General features: G+C 39.6%; 1 protein-coding gene across 1 annotated transcript in view; it reads right to left on the bottom strand.

Moving 5' to 3' along the window:
• Positions 1 to 5,343: 5,343 nt before the first annotated feature.
• The window catches only part of LOC149195430 (WD-40 repeat family protein / beige-like protein), a 316,178-nt gene continuing 300,280 nt past the window's right edge, over positions 5,344 to 21,241 (bottom strand). Inside the window, exons 25-28 of the mRNA XM_089407918.1 lie at positions 7,233 to 7,593; positions 6,278 to 7,080; positions 5,956 to 6,078; positions 5,344 to 5,753 (exon numbers count right to left, since the gene is read on the bottom strand). Of these exons, the coding sequence (XP_089264044.1) occupies positions 5,676 to 5,753; positions 5,956 to 6,078; positions 6,278 to 7,080; positions 7,233 to 7,593 (1,365 nt within the window). The 3' untranslated portion in view covers positions 5,344 to 5,675. The remainder of the gene's footprint in view (positions 5,754 to 5,955; positions 6,079 to 6,277; positions 7,081 to 7,232; positions 7,594 to 21,241) is intronic.

Genomic DNA, 21,241 nt, shown 5'->3' with positions numbered 1-21,241 from the left:
GTTCAAAGAATAAGAAAGATTAGAAAGCAATTCATTATATAGAGACCAATCCATGGAGATGGAATTGACAAGTAAAGAAGATGCATACATCTTATCATCTAGTCAAAACAAAGGTAAATATGGAGGAAAAGGGAAAAATGGTGAAAGGAAAAAGCTTTCAAATAATTATTCGAGATGATTTTGGGCATGATCTTGGTTCAATTTTATATGTTCTATGAAATTAAAACATGAATGGAAGATGATACTCCCCACAATCAAGGTCAATTAATGAGAAAATACTCTATTATACCTCTGGGGGGTAGTACAAAGATAAGGATCATGAGAAGCAATTAATCCATGTGACCAAACACACAGGGAGCATTGGTTTATCCAATGTCCAACATGACAGTGAAGTCTCATGATTTAGTGCCTTTGAGAGACTAACTTGAAAAAATAACCCTGAAAATTTTCGAACGTAGCTTCAACCGAGACCTAAGAAGAACCAGTGGTATTAAGGGAAGAATGGGAAACTGAATCCTCTGACATAGTTCTTTGAGATGTTGCGTTCTTGGTTTCAGTGCCTACTATTGATGTTGCATTTGGTTATCGGGTATGAATTATGACATCCAAAATGTGTTGTTCTATTTCTTGATTTTTTAAGAGAAGTGAACTATTTAAAATTCTTGTATTCTTAGTTTCTTGCATGCATATCATGAAAAATTATTTTATGTGATGATCGTTCATGGTAACCACACAAATTTGCATAAGTAATTGACAATGCATGAATATAAGGAACACCCCTTTGTGATTGGAGTAATATTGGTCAAAATTCATGGGTAATCAACAATGACTTGAGTTGATTACTCATAGTTGTTTCTCACGTGTTAGTCAATTATTGCATCACCAGATATAAAGATCCACAAGAGGCAGTTAGTCCATGTCACGAAACACACGGGGAGCGTTGGTTTATCCAATGTCCAACAATCTCCCCCCCAACGCGAGCCAGGCGTGTATCGAACTCGTGACTTACGCTCTGATACCACTTATTGGGAATCACGATTGTCGTTAGACCAAAACTCAGTTGTTAGTCAACAATTGCATCGTCAAAGATAAGGATCTACGAGAAGTGGTTAGTCCATGTCACAAAACATAGAGGGAGTGTTGGTTTATCCAATGTCCAACATGACAGTGAAGTCTCATGATTTAGTGCCTTTGAGAGACAAACTTGAAAAAATGAACCTGAAATTTTGAAATTCAGCTTCAACCAAGAGCTAAGAAGGACCAGCAGTATTAAGGAAAGAATGGGAAACTGAATCCGACATATTTCTTTGAGTTGTTGTGTTCTTGGTTTCGGTGCCCACTGTTGATGTTTTTTGTTATCGAGTATGAAATATGACATCCAAAATGTGATCTTCCATTTCTTTCTTTTTTAAGAGAGGACTATTTAAAATTTTCAATGATTGGGTTTCAACCTAAGATATAGGATTCGTTTCCCGGTCCTCATGTGTCCCGAATCAAACGAATCAAACACAATTTGGTGGGACACATGTCCTCCATATCGTTTCTTATCGTGTCCCATCAGTACACGTGTCACGTGTTTTTCACCTCTGCGCGACCATAAAAGGGTAATTTGGCCCATTCTAACTTCACCAAAGTCATTCTCTCTTACTATGAGTTTGTTGTGAGTGAGAGCGAAAAGCAAAGAGTGTGGGAGCATTTTGGAGGCGATTCATGCAACAAGTGCATTTTCTCTCTATTTTTTAGCACTTTCATTACAACAGTTTGCATGTGCGTTTGTTTTACAAATTTGTGCATTTTTTCTTTATTTTTTTACAACATTCATGGCTCAATCAAGGGCCGCAAGGAAGGGGCAAAGGAAGGGGAAGAATGTCCCCATTGGAGATGTCCATCTTCCAATTTCATCAGGGTTTGCAAGTGTTCCCTCTATTGCAAGTGGAGCTGCAACACAGCTTCCAATGTTGAGGGCAGATAACCGTCTCAAGGTAACAAATATCCTTAGTGGGAAATATGTCACAAGAGAGCAAGGGCCAAAGAACAAGATGAAGGGAGGAGGCAATGTTGCTTGGAAATGAAACAATTGCAAAACTCATTTCATGAGCACTGCTTGGAAATGAAACTATTGCAAAACTCATTTCATGAGCACATATTTCTGTGTGAAATCCCATTTGTTGACTTTACCAAGTTGTACAATTGCAACATGTACACAGGTGTCTTTAGCTAAGAGCAAGAAATGGAGAAGGAGGCCAACATTGGTATGGCAAAGGTGGTTGCAACATCTAAAAAAAACAAGAAAAAGACCCCCTTCCATTCTTGAGGAAAAGCAGCAGCGAATTTCCATTTGAGACTTCTGGTGGGGCACAAGCAGCAAAAAGAAAGGCAATGGTAGGCGGTTCAATGGACAAGATTTTTCAGAAAGAGAAACGAAAAGATCTTGATCTCACCATTGCATTTTTTTCGATCAAAACTTCATATCCTTTAATGTTGCACACTCACCTGTATTTATTGAGATGTGTCGAGCTCTAACTCAAGGGGCTCCATCAGGGTAGGTGCCTCACGGGTCAGAGAAGCTTAGAACCACATTGTTGAAAAATGCAAAGAAAGAGGTGGACAAAATGCTTGAGCCTATTAAATCAACGTGGCCAACATCTAGGTTAGAATTGTTTCTGATGGATGGACAAATCTCGCACGACACCCACTCATCAACTTCATGGTGTCTTCCTTGAATGGTCCAATTTTCTTGAAATTAGTGGATGCACTTGGACAATACAAGAATGCACAATATATGGGTGAGTTGTTTATTAAAGTTATTGAAGATGTAGATATTGATTCTTGTATGCTAATCATTACAGATAATGCTCCTGTTTGCAAGGTTGTTGGCATGATTGTGGAAGCTAAATATCCAAAAGTATTTTGGACACCTTGCATTGTTCATTCTTTGAATTTAGCACTTAAATCTATTGCTTCTAATGTGCCTTGGATTGGAAGCATTATTAACGATGTGCGGCATATCCACAACTTTGTACAAAATCATACAAATGCCCTCAATATCTATAAGGAATGCACCAATATATCATTGTTGAAGATTGTGGATACATGATTTGCGTCTTCATCCATCATGTTGAAGAGGTTGAGGGAGGTCAAGACCACTCTTGGGGCCATGGTTATTTCAGAGTTTTGGTCTTTTTGGAGAAAGACAGATCAATCAGCCTAAAAAAGAGTGAAGGACACAGTGTTAGATGATGCTTGGTGGGAGAGGGTAGATCTACTTATTTAGATCATGGACCCTATCATTTCTTTGTTTCAATTTGCAGACACATATGAACCCATCTAAGGGGAGGTTTATGAGGGATGGGATTTCATAATTGAGTCTGTGAGGAACATTATTTTACAGAGTGAGTTCCTCGAGTATGAGACATCATCAGAGACCTTTTTCACCACCATACAATATATTCTTGTCAACATATGGGACAAGAATTGCACAACTTTACAACATTTGGCTCACGCATTGAACCCAAAATATTACAGTGATGAGTGGCTAAATGGTGGACCTTCCCACAGATTCCCTCCTCACATGGATGGGGAACTTTCACAAGAGAGGAAAGTTGCATTGAGGCGAATTTTTAAGATAGAGCATCCCTTGATGAAGTGGAAGATGCTTTTGCAGAGTTTTCCACTGACACTGGTCGATTTGTAGGATATGATGTGACTAGAGACATGGAGGCTAAGAAGTCATATTCTTGGTGGGAAACTCATGGGGCAACAAGCCCTCCTCTGTAGCAGTTAGCCATGAGGCTCCTTTCTCAAGTGACTTCATCCTCTTGTTGTGAGAGGAATTGGAGCACATATGGGAATTTGTGTAGTGTCAAGAAGAGTAGACTTGAGCAATCCAGGGCAGAGACAATGTGGTATGTGCACACCAACCTTCGTCTTATTTACAGGCAGAGGGATGAGTGGTTGAAGGGAAAGACAAAGATGTGGGATGTCTTTCCTCATGATATGGGTTTAGGCAGTAGTGTTGAGCTTGCAATGGCCAACATGGATCTTAATGAGCCAGTGTTAGAGCTTGTCACTTTTGATGATGGTGATATTGTAGAGGGGTCATCCTCCACACCAGCATATGCAGAGATGACATTGGATATAAAGGAGGAGGATGCAGCAAAGGGGAGCAACAGTGACCATGATGATGAGTACAGTGATGCTGATTTTGATTGAGGATTGATGACTCATGAGCTACCTACTGCCTTCAGGCTTGTGGTTGTTTTGTATTTGTTATTTCTATTTGCCATTGGCATTGCTACTATCTATGTAACACTATACACATTTTGATTTTGATGACTTAATGAGAAAACTATAGTATCTTATCTTTCTGCTATTGGATCATTGATGAATATGTATTATGATTTACCATTTATGTCACAATTGTATGTGTATGCATAATGTTACTTTTGTAAACTTACATCTAGATGAAGATTTATGTTTGAATCAATGAATTTGTATCATTAATGAGAATTTGTGTAAGAAATTTCTAATTTTTAATATATATAATGTGTCTTGTTTCGGGGGGTCAATGTGTCTGTGTCCAACACTCGAACCCTCGTGTCCTTCATGTCTCGTGTCCCCGTGTCAGATGACTTGGGATTCAACTTATTTGTATATAGAAATCATTTCACATATGGGAACTAGTACCAAAATCTTGGGAATGCCTGTCAAAATGTTTCCCATCAATTCCCTATATGGAAACACTCGGTAAAGCACCAAGTGATATTAGCATATTATGATATTTTGATTTCTTAGTTAGACCATGTACATGGCACTTGATTTTTTTCTAAGAAGTTGATATTTATGGAGTTAACTAGATTTATTCCATCATTTATGTTTTTTGTAAAATAAATAAATAAATACACACATCTGAATGGGTAGCTCAACCACATGTCACCAATGTTGTGGGGCATTTGACTAATTCCATGTTGGGAAGTGCCCACTTTGAATCCTCATTGGGGATAAACTAAAACATATCGATGAGTTTAGTAGGGATGCCATTCACAAATGTGGAGAAGCATCCCTTTGGTTCCCTCACAAAGTTTTCCTTCGTCTACATTATTGTTGTGCCTGAAAACATTACGGACACCCATTCCACCGTCCCCTGCATTCCCAACCCGTATACTTGTGCACCATAGGTGTGCCTATTTTGTCAGTAAACTTTATATAAGGCTTGATCCCAGAAGGATTTTCTATTTATAGGTTCAGATAAGAAAGGAAAAAGTGCCACCATACCAAAATAACAAAAAACAAAAAAAAAAACATTTTATGAAGAATTAGACATGCTAATTTCCATCAAAAGACTTCTGAAAAAAAAATGATTGATATTGAACTCTACAAATCACCCATGCTGGGTAAAGTAGCATACAATACACTTTCGAGCTCTTTAATATAAGCCCAGAATTACTGTACAATGTTAACAGAGCCTGCATTGCAAGAACCAAAACGAATTCATGAATTACGGAGAAGAAAATGAACAAATGGATAGGGGAAAAATGCACCATAGCCAACATGGCTATCTTTAATCTCACTTTCCAAACAGAAACACAAAATGGAAGTGAGAAACCTACAAACATAACCAAAAAAAAGAACTTGCAAGAGGAACTTCATCGATGAGACACATCCAAATGAACTGGTCACTTAGTTATAAGAGGCGTAAGACCTTCACCCTGCCAACCAAGCCGAAGCATTTGATCCACAACCTTGACGCTCAACTGTGAAACAAGAGAAGGTCATCAAATAACCGAATGATAATCAAAAGTCACACATACTTTGATTAGAGAACGCACAAAAAATACGCTGTGCTCTGAGACTGAAATGAATAACTCTTAAGCAAAAGGAGAGATCATGGGAAAAAATAGAGTTGCATGCTCACAAGTACTTTTATAGTATAGCGTCCAAGTGATGGAAACTCACCATCGGATCTGTGTAAACAAGCAGCTGCTTGCTGCGAAGGGAGACAACTAAATTGGTATTATCCTTGTTTAGAGCCAAAGCTGTGACATCTTCTCCTTGATTTAGCTCCAGAACATGTACAATCTGCACATATGTATGTTCAAAGTGAAGTTCCTAATACATACCAAATAAAAGAGCATATAAATTGAAGTACCAGACACAGGACTAACAAAAACTTTTAGACTTTCCAGGCATCATAACCTATCTTCAACATATGCAAAACTAGAAGACAAATAGAAAGGACAGAAAGAGTAGATGTTTGATCCTCTGCATCATAACCTACCTTCAATGTATGCAAATCGAGAAGACAAATAGAAGGGAGAGAAACAATAGATGTTCGATCCTCTTCACTCCCATCCACAGTTTCAGTGGAACATTGCGGTGTTGAATCATCATCTCTTCCCTCTCTGGACATTGATATTTTTTCATCTGAGAAGACTGAATATGCACTTGTACCAAATAATGCATGCTTTCCATCTTTTGAGATTTCAATACATGTGATATCTCCTGGAAATGGGGAAAGAACTCTTCTAGCAACTGAAATACCATTAAGGGTGAAAGTTCTAAGCTGTTGAGAAGACTTATCCCAAATAATTATCATCCCTTCTGCAGAGAGGGATACAGTGTCTACTCTCTTTATTGGTAACCGCCTTATCAGACGTCCCCTAGAAATTGAATGCAGTAACACACCACCAAGACGTGAACAGGAAACAGCTAGATCAAGGTCGGAATTTATGCAACAGCAAGTTAATTCACCAATATGACCTCGGAGGACATGCAAGGGACCTTCAATGTACCTTTTCCTCCCATCCATATTTATATTTGCACTGGTACTTCCAGAGTTAGAAGAACCGACTGCTGCAGCTGGAGACAAAACAGATGGCTCCAGTCTGCCATAAGAAACCTTGTCATAACTTCTATGCAACCGCCATAATATTGCAGTAGCATCTCGTGATCCTGTCACAAGGGTGCTGCCATCTGGAGAAATTGCAAGACAGGTAACTGGAGCACAGTGGCCAGCTGCACTCTCCAGTGTTTTTGCATTCTCAGCTAAGATCAACTTCACAGTATTGTCGGCATGTCCACCTGACAAGGAAAAAAGTATTGTTAAGTTTTTAAAAAGAAAAATAGAAAAACAGTTGATAAAAAGGTAGCTTGTAGCCTGTAGGGCTTTTCTGACCAGTAGACAGAAGTCTTTAACTTGTAGTATTGGATGCTTTTGCACAGAAAGTACCTACCTGTGATAATGTGCATGTCTGAAGTGATTGCAACAATGGATGGACTTCTGATTCCTGTAGCTGGAAGGGCTATGCAACGAGGATAATGCCAATCTTCAATACCAGAACCTTTGAAGATACGCATGAAAGAACCACCGCTAGAACTCGCAGCAGCTTTCCCATGCTGAAATAGGAAAGGCATCCCATGCCCATCTGGGGTATTTGGCTGCCATCTGTGTAATGCAACATGAGCTCCTGGCAAATTTGTATCAACTATGACAACTGAATCTGCAGAAGCAGAAATTGCAGAAGCTGGAACATTGCAACGTTCTGGGTTTGGAATTGCATAGGATTTTATTTCTGTGGGGTTCCTAAATATGGTCTGCATCAAAATAATACAACTAAAATTAAAATCATAAAAGGCATGAAACAGTTTAGAAGAGATGTTAAAAAGCATAGCAAGATACTAAATAAAAAGACAGACTCTGGGTTCCATCTACTGGAATGCTTCAAGAAGAATAAATGGGATATCCCTGATATATCTCTTGAAAGTTAATTGTATAATTTTGGAGTAAATCCAGAACAGAAAAATGTAAGAGATCTGAATTATTAGGGTGGGGGGAAGCATCTTTGTTGACATATGTTTGGTTCAAATATGGATTGCAATTTGTTCTATATTGGTTATATGCACCCTTGCTATATATATATGAGAAACTTTGCATATTTGTGTATAATGGTTTGGATTCATATGGATGCACATGAATATTTACATTTCTTTTGTTTGGTTGACTGATTTTTTTGTCTGATTTTTCTTCCAGTTCCCAGTTTGGGGGTTGACCAATTCAACCACCAGTCTAGTTCTAATAGCGTTGGTTCATTGTCAACTGTCCATTTTTAGTTTTAACATTTGAGTCTTGAGTCTAGACACTGATGACCTTAGAGGAAGTCTTCAATTTGTCTCTTTTTACTATTTTTGAGTTTGAGTAATTTCAATTTAATATTCCATTTTTCAGACTTTAGTATCTACTATTTTTCTTAGTAAGTTACTATTTATCAGACTCTAGAATAATGAATGACAGATTTAAATCAATAAACACAATATTTACTATTTCTATTTCATTGAATCATTTATGATGTAAGAATCAGTTATTTCATTATTGAATTTGAATTTGAATCATGTTTATATATATATATATATTATATATATATATATATATATACATAGTTTTAAAAACTGGAACCGGTGACTGGATCATTCCACCTAATAAACTGGGTTTCAAACTAGAACCAGTCAAAGCGGGACTGGTTAGGTCTAAATGAACCGGTCTTTAAAACAATACATGAAATAATTAGTTTTTAATAAAAAAGCTATTTTTAAGATTTAAAACCATGATTCCAAACCAATAGAGACAAAATATGCAAGGTTTGCTCATCTATATACCATGTAAAGGTGTATATATCAAAATGGCATCGAGTGCAATACATATCAGCAACAAAATACATAATTAATGAGGCTCTAAATGGCCTCTAGAGTCCGAAAACAATGCTCTGAGCTATGGGGTAACTGACCTACTACAAGTCTACATATCAGTGGTCAACAACATGATCAGTCCTCATGATGATCAAACTCATCACCACTACTAGACAAGAGACCATCAACATGCTACACAAATAATATGGCTCAAAGTTTGAGGACCCCTAAAACTCCTCTACAACTTTAGTAGTAGTAGAAAAAATAGACATCAAAACTACAAATCATTGATCAACATGGTCAACACTACTAGAGATACATAAACATCATCAACAAGAGATACATAAACATCATCTAGCTGAAAGTCTTCAAACTTGGATTGCTCAACCGTAGAACATGATAGAAATTGAAAAGGTTTAACATGCTTAACCAATGATTTTGGTTTGAGTGAAGGGTTCATCTCCTCAACCTTATAATGTGGTAGAAAAAGATTAGCATGCCTGACCAGTTGTTTTCCTTTGAGTGAAGGTTGCATTCTTGTCAAGGCCATGGTAGAGGAGTTCAACGATCAATACCACCAACATCAACAATCAATGCCACCAACATCAAGGATCTTAAATGGCTTCATGCTCTTGATCAAATGCCAATCTCATCCCCTCACGCGCGATAGAATCAAATGGAAACATTACAAACCCCCAAACCATGAAATCCTGAAAACCATTAAGTCTACTAAATTTTGAGTGAAATCTAAAATTCTAGTTTCTCCATATGAAATCCAATGTGGTCAAAACCACTCTCAAACATCCTAAGTCATTTCATGGTAATGTTAAAAATTTAAGTAAAAGGATGAAAATTAAAATTAAAGGAAATGTCACTTTTACTTTAAGAATTTAAAATTACAAAAATGCATTATGTGCTAGTGTTGAGATGTGTCAGTGGAATGGGGTTAGGCATGTTTTTCTTGGAGGGACTATTTTTGGAGGAAAACAACCCAAATATCCAACTTTCAAACTCAAAACAAATATATTATATATATATTATAGCTGCCTTATAATATAACCCAACCCCCTGTGCCCCCTGAAATTCTCTAAAATTTAAGGGTGCTTCCATACGTCTCCCTTGTGTGTCTCCCCTTGTGTCACACATATCATGATAATATCGAAATTATTGTGATATTATCGCTAAAATAGTCCTTCCAATATTATCGCCAGAAAATATCGCGATAATTTGCGTTGCTGAACTTATTGTGATAATTTCGAAATCATCATGAGTTGGTGGGAAATTATAGCCCTGCCTCTTATCTCTCACATGTGTGAAGCTAGGGTTTCTATCCTACTGCAAAAGGCCTAATTGCAAGTCTGATCCAAGGGGACGAAAAACAGAGTTGACCAGCGAAGGAAAGTAGTTTGACTTTCATTGACTTTGAAAACTCTGACTCATCTAAACGAAAATCTTTTGGAGGGCTGACTTCTTGATTGAGGGAGGTCTCGGTTTGGGTCTAGTGGTCTTGAATGTCTCATTTTGTCTTAGTTCTATAAGAAGAAGAGAATTTTGAATGGATTTTTCCCTAAGAGAGGGGTTTTGCCCTGTTTGAGAGCCTACACACGATGTTTTATTGTTCTTGTGATCTTCATGTTCTTTATGGTTTGATAGTTGCTTGATGAAAAGAAAACATAAGAAGATAATATAATTAAAAGTTATCACAAGCTTTTATCAAAGCAAGAAAATATTTTCTGCCTTTTGATTTTCTAACATGGTATCAGAGCTAAGGTGAGGAAGGAAAAAGGCAGTTTGAAGATCATTTGTTATAATCATCCTGAAAGGTCATAAGCAAAGATACAAGGGTATAAGAAGACAGTTTTAGGAAAGAAAAACTCACCATTCATCTTGAAGAAAGGTTACTTGGAAAAGACAGCGGAAGACATCTTGGAACATCTTGACAGAGGCAACTCACCATTCATCTTGAAGAAAGGTTACTTGGAAAAGACAGCGGAAGACATCTTGGAACATCTTGACAGAGGCAACTTGGAAGATCTTTTGAAGGCTTTTGGTAGACATTATTTATCATTACCTTAAAGTAGGATCTCTTTTGAAAGATCTTATAAAAGTATTTTGGGACCATCATTGAAGCAAAAAGTATCAGGAACCTTTGGAGCATCATTTAAAAGGAGTAACCAGCACCTTGCAACTATCATCAAAAGCAAGCTTGAAAAAGGCCTATTGAAGACTACATGAGATCAAGACCTCTACAAGAATGACATTAATAAGTGTACCAATGGCATCTTCAATGAAATCAGAAAATAAACTTCAAGGAGCTTCAAATTTTAGAGCCGGGAGGAAGGATGGATCTTATCCTTGCTAGGAACAAAGTCTTGGACATAGTGCGAGGTAAATTTAAAGAACCTAAAGATGATGCTGAAAAAGGAAAAATTCGAGAATGACATTATATCCATGGGCCTCACTGGGATTTAGTCAAGGACAATCTAATTCCCTACATATCCACTCAAGACACCTCAAAGAAAATGTATGAAGCTCTCTCTAAACTTTTTACAATCAAAAATATTGACCAAGTAGCAAGCTTAAAGAATGATTTTCGAACTATCAAGATGACAAAAGATGATACTATATCTTCATATTTTGTGAGAATCTCCTGTTTAAGAGATGAACTCCAAGCAATTGATGAAATTATCCCTGATAAGGAACTTGTAATATCAGCCATACTAGGATTACCCAAATCTTGGAATGCTTTTGCAGCTGGTATTAATAGTTGGAAAGAGGCTCCATCTTTTGAAGAATTATGGTTTGCCTATACTCAAGAAGAAGCCTGGCTTGTCGAATAATAGGAAATCAAGAAGAGGAATAAAATGTTATCTCCAATGTTTATTCAGCTCCTTTTAAAAAGAAAGGAGGAAATAAGAAACATGACAAAGGTTGAAAGAAGAATCATAAGAAGCCTGACCTATCAAAAGTTCAATGTTTCCACTGTCACAAATTTGCACACTATAGAAGCCAATGCCCTGAGAAATCAGATGATAACATAAAAAGAGAAAGACATGCTACTACTGTTGATACTGATGAACCATTGAAGAAAGCTAAAACAGAAGATTCTGATGTCAAAGATGTGTACTATTGATCAATGAAAAGATTTAGGATCTTAATGGTTTTTGACAAAACCCCAGTGTATCATATCCCTTGTATAAAATCCTATTTTGGTCTTTGACTTTAGGCTTTTGTGAGAAACCCCTTATAAGATCATGATTGACTTTAGGTTTTTTATTACAATCTTAGATTATGTCCCTCTATCTACATTGAGGTCTTTGATTTCTAGGATTACCTCTTAAGAAAGATTGCCTAGAGTTAAAATGAAGAAATACCTCAATGATGTTTAGATCAATTCAAAATCAAGGAGCCGCTGCTATTCACAAATAAGTATTCTATTTATTTTCTCTTCTTTCATTGCATTGTTATTGATTTCAGAGGGAGATCTAAATCTTGGAAGAACTATGAGTTTGAAAGAAGCTTTGATTCAAAGGAAGTAGTTCAACTCTCAAATCTTAAAGGTATGTCTTTTCATTATAATCAAGGTTATGATTAGTCTTCACAAGCCTTTGTTTTAGATGAAGTACTTGTACTTTAAAAACAAGCTTAGATATAATAAGATAATTTTTCTTAATAGAAAGACAGACATTTTCTCTATTTGTGTCATGTCTGACCAGATTAGAGAAGTGGGACAATGATTCTACTTTTCGAAAATTATTTGGTAAGGGATAGCCATTCTTTACGAAGAGGGAGCTGTAAAAGATCATCATAAAATAAGCTTGCTGATATTGGTCAACATCCGTTATAGATTCTTGAAGAAAGGAAGAAAAGACCACTTCCATAGAAGATATATATATTCCCTCTTGGATCAGGTATCTGAAGCTTGTTATCTAGTTTGTTCCAGGAACATGAAGATTGATATATGCAGGCTCAAGATTTCTAGATCGATGTGAAGTTGAGCTCTATAGGAATCTTCGACCTTCGAAGAGGCAAGCAGCAGTAGAGGCTATCATATTGACTTGGCATTGTTGAACAAATATTTATAGGACATGGTTTTCCTACCCGAAAGGAGATATTGCATGGGGATGCAGATAACAGAGGAATGTTTGGATTAAGTGGATGGCATTAGCATTATAAACATGTGCCACAAAAAGGAAGCAGAACTCGAGCTGATAAAGAAGTTCACTTTCCTAGATGAATAGAGGAAGCTTTGGCTAAGCTCTATATTGGTATCTTGGCAGGTAGCCTGCACGATACCTAGATATTTGTTGGGTTGGTACCTTGGTAGGGGGCCTAGATGGTACCTAGTGTTGAGTTCTGGTAGCATTGGATGTGTTCTAAGTCTCAAATTTTGCAAGGAGGCTTAGACACATGCATTCTCCAATACCCAGAAATTGTTTTGGGAAATTCCACCCGGAGATAGTTTTATTAAAATAATTGATTATTTTTAATGGGTCCCTAAGTCTAAACTTAGGAAATTAAAATAATTACTAGATATTAATCTAAACTGTGTGAAAATTCTAGAAGGCGGCGGAGATCAAGTCAATATGATCCTAGCCATTGATTAGGATCTAATCTAGGTCATTAATTGATCAATGAGAGGATTATAAGAGAAGGCTTGATGGGCACTTGGAGAACACATAGAGAGTTGATTAGTCAAATCGAATTGCTGAAGCTAGAGCAGTGCAGTGATTTCTTGGTGATCACGTAGAGAGGGGCAGAGATAATTTTTGGTTGGAGAATCTTCTCTTGAGCCAAGAATACGCAACAAAGAGGCAGAGAAAGACGCAAAGGAGGTAGCGCAGTGCCCAGTGAGGGTGACGCAGAGCCACAAAGGGCTCACGCAGTGCAGCGTAGTGTCTTCATTGCAGAAGTCTAAAATTTAGCTAGGAGTTCGATGTTCTGAGCCAGGAGGGCTGAAATCAAGGCTCTTGAGAGAAAATCGATCCAGTAGAGGAAGTGACGCAGCTCCTCAAAGGCAGTGACGCAAGCCCACACAGTGATTGCATAGGGACAACGCAGAGGAATTCAGGGACTCATTGTTTCAGTTTTCGAATCAATCGGGACTTGTAGTGTAGAGTGAGGAATCTCACTAATTTCTTTTGTCGAGTGATATTCTTTGTACTAGATAGCCAGCAAGGCATCTAGAGTTTGTATTCAGAAATAAATACTGCTTAACAATAAAAACCCTCAGAACTATTGCATCGATTTTCCCGTATTGGGTTTTTCCGGGGACATTTGTCCAAAAATAATTGTCATTGTGTTGTATCTTTTTCATGTTTAGTTTCTTGTTTCGGCATATTATTTCAAATAGTGAATGTTGCAGTTATATTTACTTTGATATTTACCGTAGAACACAGTAAATAACTTGTATGGAGAAGTAACATCAGTTTGTTGCAATCGGGATTCTGAGTTTTGGAAATTGCACATGGTATCAAAGCTACAGGGGAAGCAAGAAGAAAAGAGTCAAAAGACCCAGCGTTGAAGGAAGGAGGGAGTTTGAAATTCTTACCGAGGCATAAATCCGAATCCCCTAAAGGTTTGCGCAGTTCTGGCCAGGAGGGCTAGATTTTCGTGGTAAATCTCTCTCTAAGTGAGTCAACAGAAAGGTAAGATTTCCAGATCGAAATCTATCTACGACAAAGGGAGTAGCACAACAAAAGCTTCAGCGAAGAGGGGTTTTTCTGGTGGGACGCAATGTTGATTCGAGGTAGCATTGAATGTGCTCTAGCCACAAAACTTGGTGGAGAGGCTAAGGCACATGAGATCTCCAATACCCATAAAGGGTTTGGGAAAATTCTAAACAGTTTGGGAGATATTAAAATAATTAATATTTTTAATGTAATCCCTAAGTCTAAACTTAGGGAAAATAAAATATTAATGTGAATTAATATGAAACTGTGTTAGAATGGTCCAAAAGTCATGGAACAAGCCAGATCTAATCTTAGACGTTGATTAGGGACTTAATCTCGGTCGTTGATTCGTCAACCAGAAAAGTATAAGAGGAGGCTTGAGGGTCACATGGAGGACAAATGAGGGAGATCATTCAGTTCAATTTCTAGAGCGGGGTTAGCTGAGAAATTGAACCAGTGGTCTAGTGCGCAGTCAAGAGACAGCGAGTACAGAGCAGAGAGGCAAGATCAGCTACTGGAGATCAACGTTGAGGCAGGAGAGGCAGACGCAGAGGCAGTAGAAGACTGCACAGTCACTAGTTGGGCCTGCGTTGGTGACGCAGAGAGGCCCAGGGTTGACGTAGTCAAGCAGGGGCTAATGCAGAGAGGCCCAGGGTTGACATAGTCAAGCAGGGGCTGACGCAGAGGGTTGGAGAGCCACGCAGAGGTCAGCCGAGATGACGCTGGGATTGGGAGAAGTGCTGGAGAAATATTGCTCTCTGTGGGTAAGCCAGTTTGGCACCCTGTTGTACTGAAGAATTGCTAAATAATAAAAACCTCCCTTGTTGCACCGGTTTTCCCGCATTGGGTTTTTTCGAGGACATTAGTCCAAAATATCTGTGTCAATGTGTTGATTCTTGTGCATATGTTTGTTTCTGTATTACGGTGTGATATCTGCAGCAGTATTTATTTTAATGTTTATTGAAGTGATTTCATGAATAACTTATGGCGGAATAAGTAGGAAAAGTAAATCAGTTACTGCAGTGATAGAATTTTCACATGGTATCAGAACCAAGTAATCAGAGACAGAAAGGGAAAATTAGTTATGGGTCGAGACCACGATGCAGAGGCATCCACCTCAGGGGACTCACGCAGATTTTCAGAAGATTGCACAAGAGAAAGAGATTTCGATTTCTCTATGTTGGCTTCCACGCTGGAAGAAGAAGTGGCATGCATGACTAGTGTTGCCTCATCAAAAGTATGGTATATAGACAATGGAGCCTCGTGGCATATGACGGGAATCAGAGAGTGTTTCTCAGAATATCGAGAAGAAAAAATGAACTTTCAGATCACCATGGGGAACAAGGCAAAGTGTACTCCAGTAGGAAAGGGTACCATAGTTTTTCAAACAGAATCAGGAGAGTGGTTCCATGCCACAAATGTGTTTCATGTGCTAGGATAGGGGATGAACTTACTTTCCATGTCACAACTACAAGGCAAGGGCTATGACGTCTACTTCATCAAAAAAAGGTATACATCAAACACCTAAGCTGGAAAAAGAAAGTGCAGATCGGGATCAAAAGTAATCGATTGAATAGATTACAACTAGAACCACCAATGGTACTAATAAGCAGTCATGGGGACAAGGACTTGAACGAACTATGGCATAGAAGGATGGGTCACTTGCACCATGGAGCTTTGAGAATTCTCAGAAGCACTGTAACAGGAGCTTCGAATATAAGTATGGAACAAGATGATGTATGCAGGGGATGCGCTCTAAGAAAGTATGCCAAGGCGTTATTTCCTAGGAGCAAACACAAGGCCAAGAGTGTACTAGGATTAATACACTCAGATATCTGTGGACCTATGTCTGTCAAAGCTCTCAATGGTGTTGAGTATTTCCTTACCTTCATTGATGACCACTCAAGGAAAACTTGGATTTATTTTCTGAAAACCAAGGATGAGGTTTTTATCGATTCAAGGAGTTCAAAGCTTTGGTGGAGAATCTAACTGGGAAGAAAATAAAAGTTTTGCACTCAGATAATGGTGGAGAGTATGTCGATAAGGACTTTACTAATTACTGCGCTAAGGAGGGCATCAGAAGAGAGTGGACAGCTCCCTACAATCCGGAGCAGAATGGAGTAGTAGAAAGAAAGTACAAGACTACTGTAGAAGCAACTAGGGCCATGCTGTATGATCAGGATATGCCAAAATTGTTGTGGGCGGAAGCACACAACACAGTTGTCTATGTTCAGAACAGGACTCCTCGTCAGGCATTAGGCAAGATTACTCTAGAGAAAGTCTTCACTGGAAAGACACCTGAAGTCAGTCATTTCAGGATATTTGGGAGTTTAGCATATTGCCGCATACCCGAAGAAAAGAGGAAGAAGCTAGATCATACTGCGGAAAAGGGATATCTGGTGGGATATAGCGAGAATGCTAAGGCATATAGAATCTATCTTCCAGGAAGCAAGAAGGTAGTAGTACGACGAGATGTAAAGTTCATGGAGGACAGAGCCTTCAGAAGATCTCGCGAATTGTCTTTCGAGGAGCAGTCGAAAGAGGATCCGTTGGTTATGCCTCTTCAACCAACAGAACTAAAGAATTCTTCCTCAGGTCAGGAAGATTCTCAAGATGAGAAGGAGGAGAGAACAGAAGCACCTGCTGTCAAAGGAAGAACTAGCAGGAAACTTCGTCAAATTCTGCGTGATGCAAAGAACTTCATCAGTGAGCCAAGGAATAGTAAAAGAGAGCGAAAACAACCAGACAGATATCAGGCGTTAGTACCTCGGGATGGAGAGCCTGCTAGCTTCAAGGAGGCAGCTCACATTAGGGCTGGCTAGATGCGATGGTAGAGGAGTATAACTCCATAATGGTGAACAATATCTGGGAGATGGTGTCAAGACCTCAAGACAGATCTGTGGTAGGTTCGAGATGGATCTACAAGATCAAATATGTTGCGGACGACAGTGTTGAGAAATACAAGGCCAGGTTTGTGGCTTAGGGGTATGCTCAAAAGGAAAGGATTGACAATGAGGAAACCTTCACCCCAGTAGCCAGGTATACATATATTAGGACAATGATATCTCTTGCAGCCCAGATGGGATGGGAGATCCATCAAATGGATGTCAAGGCGGCATTTCTAAACGGGGTAATAGAAGAAGATGTATACATTGAACAACCAAAGGGCTTTGAAACTCATGAGAAGAAGTCTCATGTATGCAGACTGAAGAAAGCCTTGTATGGGCTGAAGCAGGCACCGAGAGCATGGTATGGTCAAATAGATGGCTACTTGTAGAAGATGGGGTTTGTCAAGAGTGACGCGGATCTGAATCTCTACTATCTGGTTGTAGAGAACAAGCCGCTTATCTTAATATTATATGTGATGATCTCTTTCTAACAGAATCATCCAGATTCATTGAGGACTGCAAGAAGAATCTAGACACAGAGTTCGATATGAAGGATTTGGGACGAATGCACTACTTCCTAGGGTTGGAAGTTTGGCAGCAAAAAGGAGAAATCTTCCTTGGCCAAGGAAGGTATGCTACAGAAATCTTGAAAAGATTCGGGATGGGAGACTGTAGACCTATGGCTACGCCAATGATCACCAACTGGAAGAAGATTGATGGATCAGAAGACAAGGATGTTGATCCCACCCTATACCGGCAACTCATAAAGTCCCTGATGTATCTGGTCAATACCAGGCCAGATATTTGCTACGCTGTCAACACCCTCAGTCAGTGCATGGTGGAACAAAAGAGGGCACACTGGGCAGCAGCCAAACATGTTCTCAGGTATTTACAGGGAACAGTAGATTATGGGCTCTATACACCAAGGGGAAGGATTTCAGGTTGAGTGGATTTACTGATGCAGATTGGGCAGGAAGTTCAGTGGATTGTAAAAGTACCTCTCGGTACTATTTCAACTTTGGATCAGGAATGACCTCCTGGTGCAGTAGGAAACAGAAGTCCGTGGCTCTAAGCTCATCTGAGACAGAATATATGGCAACAAGCACAGCTTCGTGTGAGGCCATATAGCTTAGAAAACTACTGTTGAACCTATTCAGAAGAAATATGGAGGCGACCAGGATCATGCGCGATAATCAGAGTTGCATCAAACTCTCTGAGAATTCAGTGTTTCATGATAGGTCGAAGCATTTTGATATCCCGTGTCACTTTGTCAAACATTGTGTCCAATGAGGAGCTGTACAGTTGAGCTACACTCCTATAGGAGAACAGGTGGCAGATATCCTCACCAAGGCCCTTGGAAAATCAAAATTTGACTACTTTAGGGAAAAGATGGGGATGGTAAAGAACCCCTTTCAGAATTAGAAATGAGTGTGTTAGTAGCACGAATGAATAGGGAGTTGTAGTGCAGATGCAATGCTAGGAGAAAGGACCAACATCAGCATAGATGTAGAGGGTGTTTTCATACAGATGCAGCAGTGGCAGTAGCTATGCCAGAGCCAAGGGCAGTAGTATAGGACAGTTGTGCAGAGGATGTTGGGCAGGAAGGCTTAGCATCAGCACAGGAACCGATGTTGGATGATCAGGGTGATGCTCAATGAGGAGTATTGCCAGAGCAGAATCCTCGCTAAGAGGGAGTGTTGATTTGGGGTAGCATCAGATGTGTTCTAGCCACGAAACTTGGTGGAGAGGCTAAGGCACATGAGATCTCCAATACCTAGAAAGGGTTTGGGCAAATTCTAAACAATTTGGGAGATATTAAAATAATTAATATTTTTAATGTAATCCCTAAGTCTAAACTTAGGGAAAATAAAATATTAATGTAAATTAATATGAAACTGTGTTAGAATCGTCCAAAAGTCATGGATCAAGCTAGATCTAATCTTAGCCATTGATTAGGGACTTAATCTCGACCATTGATTTGTCAACCAGAAAAGTATAAGAGGAGGCTTGAGGGTCACTTGGAGGACACACTGAGGGAGACCAGTCAGTTCAATTTCTGGAGCGGGGCTAGCTGAGAAATTGAACCAGCGGTTTGGTGAGAAATCAGGAGGCAGCAAGTACAGAGCAGAGAGGCAGGATCAACCACTGGAGATCAGTGCTGAGCCAGGAGAGGCAGACGTAGAGGCAGCGGAAGACTGCACAGTCACCAGTTGGGCCTGCATGGGTGACGCAAAGAGGCCCAGGGCTGACGTAGTCAAGCAGGGGCTGCCGCAGAGGGTTGGAGAGCCACACAGAGGTCAATCGAGCTGACGTTGGGATTGGGAGAAGTGCTGGAGAAATATTTCTCATTGTGGGTAAGCCAGTTTGGCACCCTGTTGTACTGAAGAATTGTTGAATAATAAAAACCTCCCTTGCTGCACTGATTTTCCCGCATTAAGATTTTTCGAGGACATTAGTCCAAAATATCTGTGTCAATGTGTTGATTCTTGTGCATATGTTTGTTTCTGTATTGCGGTGTGATATCTGCAGAAGTATTTATTTTAATGTTTATTGAAGTGATTTCATGAATAACTTATGGTGGAATAAGTAGGAAAATTAAATCAATTACTGCAGTGATAGAATTTTCACACGGAGTTTTCTGCACGCAATCGCTGGGCAGAAAGACGTTAGAGGGAAGAGAGAGACACAGTTGAGGGGATTCTTACTCAGAGGACTTCCAGCCAAGGAGTATGAATTCTCACTAGCTGAGCAGCAACAGAGAGGGGCAGATCTACAAGCTCCAGAAGGGAGTGTGTAGGCCAATCTAGTGTTGCGTAGAGGAGAGAGGAGGCTATTCAACATTTCTATTTGGCAGAGATGGCAACCAATGGACTGAGAGATCAGGATAGGTTGGATGGGGCATCCAACTATGTGATCTGGAAGACAAGGATGGCATGCCTTCTGGATGAGCATTTTCTCAAAGTCAATGTCGACAACATGGTGGCTGAGCCCGCAGATCCAAATCCACTCAAGAAGTACAAGGGAGATATGGCAAAGATGAAGAGGATGATCCTAGATGGGGTAAAGGATCATGTAGTTTGTCACATCACTAGCACAGGGATTGCTAAGGAGATGTGGGATGCATTGTCTACGTTGTATCAAGGATCTTACGAGCAGTGGAAGATCTACCTTGAGCAGAAGATGAAATCAATACAGATGCAGAAGGGGGAACGCATTGATCTGTTCCTCACGAAGCTTCAAGAGACTCAAGATGAGTTAGCAGCTATGGGGTCTACACGTTAAGGGTCTGAGATGGTAAGACTGGCCCTAAATTATGTTTCTGAAGATTGGCAAGTCTTTGTCCAAAGTATCCTAGGCAGGGCGACTTTTCCAAATTGGGATGAGATGTGGGCAACTCTTAAGCAAGAGGGGCTGAGGAGAGACTTAGTCAAGTGTAAACTTGATGGAAGCAACAGCAATGGGTCAAAGCCCAAGCCCAAGGAGGAGGATGAGAATGCAGTCCTTGCATCCAGGGGGCAGCAGGAGTAGCAGAAGCGGAAGGAGGACGTTTCAAAGATTAAATGCTTCAAGTGTTGTGAGAAGGGTCACTACACAACACACTGTCCTCTAAGGAAGAAGTACAAAGATGAGAAGCATGATCCGAAGGCTACACCAACGAAGATCGAGGAGGATTTTGCCATGATAGCCGAGATACCTCCAGGAGGAAGGTGGGTTGATTTAGAGTTGTATTTCGAAAGAGCTACAAATGGGAAGGATCCTTAAGGAGTCCACCTCTTGAATCAATACCTTGCTACGAGAGCCTAGATCAGTAGCAGCAGGATGCACTAAGTGTCAAATGATGCAGAGGAGGTTGACATGATAGTTGCAATGGCTAGGAGTGCCAGAGACTGAGCAGAGTTGGCAGCAGTGCATTTGGCACAGAGCAAAGGTCAGCAGCAGCACAGAGACTTCAAAGGGTCAGCGTAGAGACTCGCAGCAGTCAGAACTTCAGCAACAAAT

The sequence above is a fragment of the Pinus tabuliformis genome, chromosome 2_2 (assembly GCF_031772625.1).
Source record: "Pinus tabuliformis cultivar Carrire ecotype Pingquan chromosome 2_2, CPIR1, whole genome shotgun sequence".
NCBI classification, from domain to species: Eukaryota; Viridiplantae; Streptophyta; class Pinopsida; order Pinales; family Pinaceae; genus Pinus; species Pinus tabuliformis.
Note: the sequence above shows the minus strand (reverse complement) of the source record. Positions and strands in the feature narration are given on the sequence as shown.